We start from the raw sequence: 12,701 nt of genomic DNA on the forward strand, positions 1-12,701 counted from the left end.
ATGAATGTGATGATCCGTGACACTCATCATCATTCTCACCCATGAACAAAGTGACTGACAACCACTCTGTTCTACAAAGCAACAAGGCTCTAGTGTTTATCTCTTGGCTTCCTGATTGCACGATGCATGGTTGATCGCCTGACAACCGAGTGCTCGTCTGACAAACGAGCCAACCATTCCGTGAGATCAGAGTCTTCGTGGTATAGGCGAGAACTGATGGCAGCATTCAAGAGAATCCGGAAGGTCTAACCTTTTCTGTGGTATTCTGAGTAGGATTCAATGACTGAATGACTGTGACGTGCTTCAAACTCCTAGCAGGCGGGGCGTTAGTGACAGACGCAAAAGAATCAATGGATTCTATTTCGGCCTAACCGAGAATCGACAGCTGAATTCCGCTATGCTGTGACAGAGCATATGCAATCGCTTTCACTGAGAGGATGGGAGGTAGCCATTGACAACGGTGAAACCCTACACAAGCTTGCCATGGAAAGGAATGAGAAGGATTGGATGAAGACAGTAGGAAAGCAGAGAGATGGAAGGGAAGGCATCTTCATGCGCTTATCTGAAGTTCCTACCAATGAATTACATAAGTATCTCTATCTTTACCTTTGTGTTATTTTCGTTCATCACCATTACCATTTGAGTTTGCCTGACTAAGATTTACAAGATGACCATAGCTTGCTTCAATACTAACAATCTCCGTGGGATCAACCCTTACTCGCGTAAGGTTTATTACTTGGACGACCCAGTGCACTTGCTGGTTAGTTGTGCGAAGTTTTGTAATGCCATGGTATTGAGCTACCAAGTTTTTGGAGTTCATGACCGGGGATTATGAGAGTTGTGAAAAAGTATTGTTCACAATTTCGCGCACCACGCATCTCACACATACTCGTCAGTCACGTGTTCGCGTCGCTGGTCGTTTTGGCATGTCACGCATTCGCGTCATATTGCAGAACTCCAATCCACGCGTATGCGTCAGGCACGCGCACGTGTCGCTGCAATTTTCTCCATGTCGCGCGCACGCGTAAGCCATGTGTGCGCGTCACTGCTCGCTGGTTATCTCCTTAGTTTCTTGTGTTTCTTCCATTTTTTGCAAGCTTCCTCTCCATCCTCTTAGCCATTCTTGCCCTATAAAGCATGAAACACTTAATACACGGATCACGGTATCGAATGGTATAAAGGAGAATTAAAATACACAAATTAAACACTTCTAGGAAGCAAGTTTTCAACCATAGATCAAGACTAGGAAGGAGTTGTAAATCCATACAAATCATATGAATAAGTGGGTAAAAACTTGATAAAAATCACTCAATTAAACACAAGATAAACCATAAAATAGTGGTTTATCATACTCCCCACACTTAAACATTAGCATGTCCTCATGCTTAGCTCAAGGAGATAAAATAAATGAGTAGGGAAAAGTAAGACTCATGCAATGCAATATATGATTCTGTCTACTTGGTTAAAAGTAAATAAGTTCTTTAAGACAAACATAAATTCAAATTTCACTAATTCTAATAATATAATAAAAGACAAGTAAACTTGTAAGAAGATAGCTCATAAAAGCAGGGAACATAGAATCAAGCATTGAACCCTTATTGATGGTGTATGTGCACTCTAGTCTTTCCTAGTCATGCTTTCTAAACTTTGTTCTTCACCTAACCAATCAACAATATTTAATGTACCAATACAAAACATCATGAGGTCTTTTCAAGGTTGTAATGTGGCTAAGGTAAGGGTGATGATATATATATATATGGCTAAGTGAGTTATAAATTGAATCTTTGATTAACCTAAACTCTCACCTATATACACACTCTATATACTTTTAAAATCATACCCAGCTACCCAAGATTTCCCACTTTTGCATTACATACTCATGCATAAACCCTTCCTTTAGTTTGTATCACATATGCATTGATCTTCTCATTAACTTAACTTAGCATTGGGGTAATTTTGTCCCCTTATTTATTTACTTATTTATTGAATATTTTTGGATTTTTATTTTTATTTTTATTTTATTTATTTATTTATTTATTTATATTTATTTTTATGTTTTATTTTTTTAAAGGAAAATAAACATAACTTATCAATGCACCTGGATTTTTAATTTTTCTGGTCTCACATGAGTAGGTACCCAAATTCCCAATATTTTATCAAAGTAAAAACATAACACATTCCTTTACTAACCCATGTTCCCACTTTTTCCCACACTTAGTTGATACACAATCTCTATTTTAAGCTAACCAAAGATTCAATTGGGGTATTTAATTGTTTTTTTGCTTAAGGCTAGTGATGTGGTAAAATATAGAACAAATGGGGATTAATAGGCTCAAAGTGGCTAACAAAGGTAAATGTAAGGGTAGGCTATTTGGGATAAGTGAGCTAATAATCAAATAATGGCCTCAATCATATGCATGCATATAAATACACTAAACATTGGACATCTAGGATGGAACAAAATATAGATTACAATCATAGAGAAGTAAACACACAAGAATAAATTTTTATGGTTAAATAATGTAACCATGTAATTAAGCTCAAATCTCACAAGTTGTGTGTTTTTAGCTTAAAATTATGTTCCAATTTACAATCTTCAAACAAGCTTCTAACACAAATTTTTTTAATTTAAATTAGTGAAATTTGTCAAAAATAGAGTCTTTAAAAGAAACTTATTATTTTAACCAAGCAAAACATACATGCAAGCAATTATTAACATGCAATCTATCCTAACTAACAAAAGAAAAACTAAAAATATTGGTGTTAAGAGAGAAAAGTTACCTCCAGAAGTCAGGTACTAACTGACCTCCCCACACTTAAAGCTTGGCACCGTCCTCGGTGCCATCAGTCAGGAACAAAGGGGGGCTGGTAGCAGCATCTCCACAATCGGGGCCGTCATGGCTCCCGGTGCTGGTAGGTAAGGTGGAGTCTGGGGTGTCCTTTGGTCTTCCTCAGGTAGGTGGTTGCCAACAATCAGCTCCTTGAGGTATGTAAGTTTGTCCTTGTTACAGCACTCCATTCGCTTCGCCTGCCGGTCCAGTCGGTCCAACCTCTGAAGTATCTGAGGGAGCAGCCGATTTGTTGAAGGTGCTTGTGCTTTTTGTTCTTTTCCTAGCCGGTGACTTGTTAGAGGCTCTCTCTGTACCCTTCCTGGTGGCCATCCTGAAAATGGAGAAAAGAAAGGGATATGAATTCAAAGGGATAAACCAAGGAAGAAGGCAGTACGAGTGATAATCATGCCAAGGTAAAGAAGAATGTCATTAACACATGGTCGCGACTCCATGTAATTAGGACATCAATGGAAATATAGCATGATATATTAAGGCAATTAAATGCAAGATATTTATTGGCATGCTGGCAAAGGCATGAGTAGCATAGATCAAGCATTAAAAGCTAAAATGTCTTATCAGTCGAGACAAACTAACAATAACGTTTGTATTGACAATTATATTTAATTAATAAAATTTTGGAAGGGTTTTGTGAAAAACAGGCATTAGAGTGAAAAGATAGAATAATTATGAATTCATAATGCTATACGGGCTTTTTCACAAACACTTAGCATGCATGGTAAATATGTGATTGGAAGCAGTAAATTGGAACATGCAAGCAACCCAAAAATAATTAGTGATAAATGTCAATAACTCCTTAATAATCCACAAGCAAAATATAGAAAAGAATCACCCAATTAGATTTCTAACACCAAGTAAAACGATGTAAAAAGAAAAAGAAAGACAAAGAAAACATAGATAATGAAAGTAAAAGGAAAAAGAAGAAGAAAACATAAATAAAAGTAATAATGAAAAAGTAAAAAGGGAGAGAAGAAAAAAAACCTTGATGAAGAAGATGAAGAGGGAAGAGAAGAAGGTAAAAAGTAAGAAGGAGTAAAGAAGGAAGAAGGAAGGAGAAAGAATTAAGAAGGGAGAAGAAAGAATTAGGATTGGGGGATAAAAGATAAAAGATTACTGGTGCTGGTCTAGTAAAACTGTGCGTTGCATGTGATGCAGACGCGTGCGTCATGCATTCGCGTGGGTTGTGTTATTGTCAAGTTACGCGTACGCGTGGGGCACGCGTACGTGTGAGATGATTTGTGCTTTTGGCGCGGGAGTAGCCTCGCGCACGCACAACTCTCTGTCTCATACGGACTATTGCCAAAATTTAAAGTGACGCGTGCGCGTGAGGGACGCGCATGCATGGGTGGCCTGGTTTTGAAAATGACGCGTACGCGTAAGGGACGTGTACGTGTAATAAGGATTGTGCTTCTAGCAGAATTTCAGCACCACTCCATCCTAATTCTCTGTCCATACACCTTTTTACGTCGATTTTTCAGGGTCACGCGTGCGCGTGGGTGACGCGCACGCGTGGGGGCTGATTTCGCAAATGACGCTGACGGGTCAGGGACGTGCCCACGTGGGCGTATTTGTGCCTAAGGCACGCCCCCCAGCCACGTTCCCGCGTAACTTTTTGTTCAATTCCCTTTTTCACGCCTGCACATATGACGCGAACGCGTCAGCAACACTCGCGCATCGTGTGCCTCCCCTTTTTTTATGCAGAATGCTGAATGCAGACTATATGCAATACTAATGATAAGAGTTAATAAAATAAAACTAAGAAAAGAAAGAACGATCATACCATGGTGGGTTGTCTCCCACCTAGCACTTTGCTTTTACGTCCTTAAGTTGGATGGTCTTTAGGCTCATTCTACTTCTGTTGATGGGTCCTCCAAGAGGAAGACCTCTAGCTCTTTGTGTTCCTTCATCTTCTCGCCATGATAAAGCTTTAGGCGATGTCCATTAACCTTGATGCAATTAGGACTTGAAGGATGACTCAAGTGGAAGACTCTATATGGTTCTGCCTTCTCTACTATGTAGGGTCCTTCCCATCTAGATCTCAATTTTCCTGGCATGAGTCTCAGCCTGGAGTTGTAAAGGAGAACCAGATCTCCAGGTCTGAACTCTCTTCTCTTAATATGCTTGTTATGCACAGCCTTCACCTTCTCTTTGTATAATCTGGCATTGTCATAAGCTTCGAGGCGAAGGGTTTCTAGTTCTGCCAGTTGCAGCTTCCTTTCAGTGCTAGCTTTCTCAAATCCCATGTTGCACTCCCTCACAGCCCAGAAAGCCTTGTGTTCCACCTCTACTGGAAGGTGGCAAGCCTTTCCGTACACTAAGCAGAAGGGGCTCATCCCAATGGGTGTCTTGTACGCTGTCCGATATGCCCAGAGCGCATGAACTAGTCTGGTGCTCCAGTCCTTCCTATGAGGCTTTACTATCTTTTCCAGGATGCGTTTAATCTATCTGTTAGACACTTCTGCTTGTCCATTGGTTTGAGGATGATAAGATGTTTCTACTTTGTGAACTATTCCATGCTCTTTCAGTAGTCCTGCTAATCTCCTGTTACAAAAGTGGGTGCCTTGATCACTCACGATTGCTCGTGGTGATCCAAAGCGACAAATAATATGGTTTCTAACAAAGGAAATAACAGTGTTAGCATCATCAGTACGGGTAGGAATTGCTTCCACCCATTTAGATACATAATTTACAGCTAACAGTATATAAAGGTAACCACTAGAGTTTGGAAATGGACTCATGAAGTCAATGCCCCAAACATCCAAAATTTCACAGAAAAGCATAATCTGTTGAGGCATCTCATTCCTCTTGGATATATTACCAAACCTTTGGCATGGGGGACAAGATTTTAAAAAGATAGCAGCATCTTTAAAAAGAGTATGCCACCAGAATCCACAGTCTAAAATTTTTCTAGCTGTTCTTTGAGGGCCAAAATGTCCACCACTCTCAGAAGAGTGGCAAGCCTCTAAAATAGACTGGAATTCTGATTGGGGCACACATCTTCTAATTACCTGGTCAGCACCACACCTCCATAAATATGGGTCATCCCATATATAATATTTGGACTCGCTTTTCAGCTTGTCTCTTTGATGCTTAGTAAAATTAGGAGGGAAAGTTTGGCTAACTAGAAAATTAGCTACAGGTGCGTACCAAGGAACTACTTTAGATACTGCATGCAAGCTATCAAATGGAAAAACATCATTGATAGGAGTGGAGTCATCCTTAATGTGCTCAGGGCGACTCAAGTGGTCCGCCACTAGATTCTGGTTACCACTCCTATCCTTAATTTCTAAATCAAATTCTTGCAGTAACAGTATCCAACATATTAGCCTTGGTTTAGACTCCTTTTTAGCTAATAAATACTTTAGAGCTGCATGGTCCGAGTATACTACCACCTTAGAACCAAGTAAATAGGCTCGGAATTTATACAGAGCAAAAACAATAGCTAGAAGCTCTTTCTCAGTGGTGGTGTAATTAGACTGAGCAGCGTCTAAGGTTTTAGACGCATAAGCAATTATGAAAGGGTCCTTATCTTCGCGCTGAGCCAGCGCCGCTCTTACTGCATGGTTGGAGGCATCACACATAATCTCAAAAGGCTGGCTCCAGTCTGGTCCTCTCACAATTGGAGCTTGAGTTAGGGCGATCTTCAGCTTATCAAATGCGTGCATGCAATCTTCACTCAACTCGAACTCAACATCCTTCTACAACAGTCTGGATAAAAAGCAATGCTACCTTACTGAAGTCCTTGATAAATCTCCTGTAGAAACCTGCATGGCCAAGGAACAAACGGACTTCCCTCATAGAGGAGTGGTAAGGCAAACTAGAAATGACATCTACCTTTGCTGGGTCTACAGAAATACCAGTATAAGAGACAATATGTCCTTGAACAATCCCTTGTTTTACCATAAAATGACACTTTTCAAAATTCAATACAAGGTTTGAACTAACACACCTGTCTAATACTTTATCTAAATTATCCAAGCAAAGGCTAAAGAAATCACCATATACGCAAAAATCATCCATAAAAACCTCCATACAGCTCTCAATGAGATCAGAGAAATGACTCATTATGCATATTTGGAAAGTGGCTGGTGCATTGCATAAGCCAAAAGGCATTCTCTTGTAAGCATAAGTCCCAAATGGACATTTAAAAGTAGTCTTTTCCTGATCCTTAGGAGCTATATGAATTTGAAAATAGCCTGTATAACCATCTAAAAAGCAGTAATGGGATTTACCTAACAGGCGATCAAGCATTTGATCAATAAATGGCAAAGGGTAATGATCCTTGCGAGTGGCTTCGTTGAGATGCCTATAGTCAATGCAAACTCTCCATAAATTCTACACTCTGGTTGTCAGGAGCTCTCCATGCTCATTATTTACTGTTGTGACTCCAGACTTCTTGGGCACCACTTCAACTGGACTAACCCATTCGCTGTCTGAGATGGGGTAAATGATATCTGCTTCAAGTAGCCTGGTCACTTCTTTCTTGACAACTTCTAAGATGGTGGGATTCAATCTTCTTTGGGGCTGATAGATAGGCTTTGCTCCCTCTTCCAAGAATATTCTGTGCTCACAAACTTGAGGGCTAATGCTTACTATATCCGCCAAGCTCCACCCAATTGCTTTCTTATGTTTCTCAGCACATTAAGTAGTTGTTCCTTCTGTTGGAAAGTGAGTTCCCTTGCAATGATAACTGGAAGCTTTTGATTATCCTCAAGGTAAGCATACTTGAGGTGGGGTGGGAGGGGCTTTAATTCCAATTTATGCTCATGGCTGGGCTCTGGATTATCTGGAACTAGTGATAATGGCAAAGTGTCCTCATTGTGTTCAGAGGGTATCCCTACACTTGGACCTTGCTCCATGTGCCTCTCTTCTACTTCTTTTTGGTGAACTTCAGCTATAGTTTCATCAATGATGTCACACTGGAAGATAGAATGATCTTCCAGAGGGTGCTTCATAGCTTCATTTAAACTGAAATTCACTGCTCTGCCATCTATCTCAAAGGAGTAAGTTCCTGAGAATGCATCCAACTTGAACTTTGAAGTCTTCAGGAATGGTCTTCCAAGCAGGATTGATGATGGTCTTCCTGAGTCATTAGGGGGCATTTCCAAGATATAGAAGTCAATGGAAAATGTGAGCCCCTTAATGCTCACCAGTACGTCTTCAGCGATTCTAACAACTGTAATAATGCTTTTATCTGCTAACACAAAACGAGCTACCGAACTTTTTAAGGGAGGGAGCCTCAAAGCATCATATATAGACAATGACATTATACTAACACTTGCTCCTAAATCACACATATAGTCAGAAAATATCACACCTCCAATGGTACATTTAACCATGCATGGACCTGGGTCACTACATTTTTCAGGTATACCCCCTATTAAAGCAGATATAGAACTACCTAAAGAGATAGTTTCTAATTCATTAATTTTATCTCTATGTATGCATAAATCCTTTAGAAACTTTGCATATTTAGGTACCTACTGAATAACATCGAAAAGGGGAACGGTTACCTCAACCTTTTTGAAGATTTCTACCATTTTGGGATCAAGTTCCATCTGCTTTCTGGACCTTCGTGCAAAGTGTGGAAATGGGATAGGAATGGCGCCACTGGCAGCCTCTGTGTCCTTTGGCATTCCATTCCGTGGCTGAGCTGCTTTTTTTCAACCATGTCTTGTACTACCTTTTCTTCTTCAGCATTTTACACTTCAACTGTGTCTTCAACTGGGGCGTGTTGCTGTGGTCTTAGCTCCTCATGATTCCTCTCTTGAAATGTGGTTCCGGACCTCAAGGTGATGGCATTGATACCACCCTTGGGGTTGGGTAAAGGTTGAGAAAGAATTCCATTGGAGCTTGAAGGCTGGTTGTTGGGGTTATTCAGTGATCCAATCTGTGAGATAAGAGCTTGCAAAGTAGAGTTCAGACCGTTTAAGGTAGAAGTAAGGTTGTTCTCCATAGTCTTCTATCTTTGATCAATAGAGTGTAGCAACTCATCATTAGAAGAAGAAGGAGGGCAAGTGATCTGAGGGATTTGCTGAGATGCTTGGGACTGTCTTAGGTGAGGTGCTCTGTAAGGCTGGTTCTGGTTCTGCTGTTGAAAGGGAGGATTCTGTTGATACCGGTTCTGCTGGTTGTTATTATTATTCCACCTCTGATTTCCCTGGTTGTCTCTGCCTCCTCTGTTATAGTTGTCTCTCCAGCCAGGGTTGGATTATCTCTCCAGCCGTGTGATAAACCACTATTTTATGATAAATCTTGTGCTTAAATTGAATGATTTTATCAACTCTTCACCTACTTATTCATATGAATTTGCATGGTTTTACAATTCCTTCCTTAGGATATGACATATGAGAAAACATGTTTTCTATGCTTTAAAATAATCAAAATTTAATTATCCTTTATTACCATTCGATGCCGTAATTTGTGTGTTGAGTACTTTCAGGTTTTATAGGGCAGGAATGACTTAAAGGATGGAAAGGAAACATACAAAAATGGAAGGAAAGCACAAATTGGAGTCCTTGGAGAAACTGGCAGTGATGCGTCCGCATGGACGACGCGAACGCGTGCTTAGCACAAAAGAGAATCGACGCGAGCGCATGGATGACGCGTACGCGTGACTTGCGAAACACAACTGACGCGGACGCATGGCTGACGCAACCGCGTGGAAGAGGAACACTCCAGATGACGCGACCGTGTGAGCCATGCGGATGGGTGACGTGCGTGATCTGCAAAATTTGCAGAAGTCGGCCCCAGCGACTTCTGGGCCCTTTTTGGCCCAGATCAAAACCCAGAGAACACAGATTAAAGGGTTATAAATGGAGGAATCCATCCATTCATGAAGAGATACTAGATACATCATATAACATACATCCATACATAGTTTTAGGATTTAGATGTAGTTTTTAGAGAGAGAGGTTCTCTCCTCTCTCTTAGAAATTAGGATTAGGATTTAGAATTTTTATCATGTTTAGACTACTTCTCTTCATCAAAGGTTCAATGTTCTTTTTATTTATAATCTCTTTTATTTGCTTATGGACCATTCATGTTATAATTTTCTTGATTAATATAATTTGAGGTATTTCAGACTCATGATTGCTTTTCCTTATTTATAATTTAGATTTTTTACTATTGGCTTTGGTTGATTAATTGATTTGTCCACTTAACTGACCTTCATAGTTAGAGGTTGACTTAGTGGGAGCAAAAGTATAATTCTCATCACCATTGATAAGGATAACTAGGATAGGACTTCCAGTTTTCATACCTTGCCAAGAGATTTCTTCGTCATTAATTTATTAATTTTTGCAATTCATTTCTCCTGTTCAAAACCTTTTTAAACCCAAAAACTATTTTTCATAACCAATAATAAAACACACCTCCCTGTAATTCCTTGAGAAGACGACTCGAGGTTTGAATACTTCAGTTTATAAATTTTATTGGGTTTGTTACTTGTGACAACCAAACGTTTGTATGAAAGGATTTTCTGTTGGTTTAGAAGCTATACTTACAACACGATTATATTTTTATATTTCTTTACCAATAAGAAATCAGTTCATCAAAATGGCGTCGTTGCCGGGGAATTGCAAACGTGTGCCTTATTATTGGTTATTGTAAATATTTTTCTTTTACTTGTTTATTTGTTTTTGTTTTCCCTTCTTATTTCTGATAGCTACTATGAATTCTCACCCTTCTCGCTTTGAGTTTGGTTCTAATTTTGTTGAAAGGAATGGAAGCTATAATAGGAATATGCATCACGGTCTAAGCAATCAAAGATGGATGGAGCCAAGAGGGTATGATCAACCCTTGAGGCAACAACACCTTCCAAGATATCATGGACAGAGACCACTCCACAATGCATACCAAACTGATAGATATGGTGGACTCCCTTGTAATTATCAACAAGCCCCACCCTATGCTCAGAGACCATCCTCTCAACATAGCTTCGAACCACCATACTCACAAGCTTCTTTTCGCCATTCGCCACCGTATGATCCTTATCCACCTCAACACCAATCCAATTACTCGCAAGAACCACCACTCCCCTATGCACCATGTCCATATCCATCAAGCCAAGAATCACAGGTTCACCTCGAAGAATCAGTAGACCAATTTCATGCAACCCTTCATCAACTGGAGCAAGCAATAAATCAACTATCTTCCAGACGTTCGGACACTCAACAAACCCCCATGGCTTCATGTGAAAAATCTAATGAAGAACGTAGCATGAACGAGACACTAGAAACTCCAGTGGACAGTATAGAGCATAAATTCATACTAGAACAAGTAGAGGAAGCTGTCACTATAGAAAAAGAAGAGTTGGTTGAAGATTTAGGAGATGCCGAACCTCCGCAGGAATCCAGAGTTGTGGAGAATTCCGTCGAAGACGTTACAATTGATGCTAAGGAGGATAGTGCACAACCCCCAAGGTAGGTATCTTATGAGGAATTAGACGGAATGACCCAAGACACATGTTTCCTTGATGATGATGATCACAAGTCAAGTTCTCTTAGTAATGAACTTGCATCCGCAAGTGAATTCTTTGAGATAGAAGAATCTTCCCCAAGTGAATACGAAGATGATGCAGAGGTAGACTTTTCTCGACCTCCAAATTATGACTCAAGTGATGAGGAAGATATCGATGACTTTGATCAAGACATGGTTGAAATGGAAGAAATTTGCAAAAAAGTGGAGGAATTCACTGAAGACCACAAGGGAGTAGAGCTTACAAAACCACTGGAAACACTGATCCCAAGGCCATTACCACCCAACACAAACTTCAAGTGGGTAAAATCCTTGACCTTTATCTTTACTTTTCCACTTGAATATGATTTACTTGAGACAGATGGCCAGCTTAGAGCTCTCTGCGGCTTTAAGAGCAATAGGGAAATGACTCGCACTTAGCGCGGGTATGCAAGATTCACTGAGGTTTCACACTTTAATTTGAGGTGCAAAGATTGGTGTCAAGCTCAATTGAAAGGATCTCGGAAGCTGTTTGGTCACTGCAGTGAGAATTCAGATTACTCACCACCCGACTGGAAAAATGCAGATCAAGACAAAGATGGGTGTAAAAGTAGAGTTTGGGATCCTGGAATATATTCTGACATTCAACACCCCGGGAGCCTGGAAACCTGTTTGAAACTGCTCAAAGGCTTTACGTGCCTTGTTTGGGACCCCGGAGGATGCTGGCATTCCAAACACTGGTGGAGATTTCTAAACGAATTCAAGCACAAGCCACCATAGTAGGAAGCTCATCAAATGTCCAACTTAAGGACTTTAACTAAAAGTGCTAGGTGGGAGACAACCCACCATGGTATGATCGTTCCTTCTCCATTCTACTATGTTCTTGAATTTTGTTTGAACCTGGAATTTTTTCATGACATTCATTGAATTTTGCATTCTGCATACTGGTGGACGAAATTGTGATCACATCAATGTAGTACTCTTTGTTATTGTATGGAATCATTATTATGGCTCTTTGCTATGAGTGGACACAACTCCGTTCAACTTAACCAGCAAGTGTACTGGGTCATCCAAGTAATACCTTACGTGAGTAAGGGTCGATCCCAAATAGATTGTTGGTATGAAGTAAGCTATGGTCATCTTGTAAATCTCAGTCAGGTGGATTATAATTGATTATGGATTTTCAAATAATAATAAACAGGAAATAAAGATAAATAACATAGGATAGAAATACTTATGTAAATTAATGATGGGAATTTCAGATAAACGTATGGAGATACTGTGCCCTTTCTTTTTCTACTTTTCTACTTCTTCCTTCAATCCTTCTTACTCCTTTCCATGGCAAGCTGTATGTAGGGCATCACTATCATCAATGGCTACTTTTAATCCTCTCGG

At 40.0% G+C, this 12,701-nt stretch overlaps 1 protein-coding gene across 1 annotated transcript; it reads right to left on the reverse strand.

Annotated features, from left to right (window-relative positions):
• Positions 1–4,693: 4,693 nt before the first annotated feature.
• Positions 4,694–5,182, reverse strand: LOC107479695 (uncharacterized). The gene has a single exon (XM_016099798.1). It carries the CDS (start codon positions 5,180–5,182, stop codon positions 4,694–4,696), a length of 489 nt encoding a protein of 162 aa, XP_015955284.1.
• Between the last annotated feature and the right edge of the window lie 7,519 nt (positions 5,183–12,701).

Source organism: Arachis duranensis, chromosome 3 (genome assembly GCF_000817695.3).
Source record: "Arachis duranensis cultivar V14167 chromosome 3, aradu.V14167.gnm2.J7QH, whole genome shotgun sequence".
Classification (NCBI taxonomy): domain Eukaryota; kingdom Viridiplantae; phylum Streptophyta; class Magnoliopsida; order Fabales; family Fabaceae; genus Arachis; species Arachis duranensis.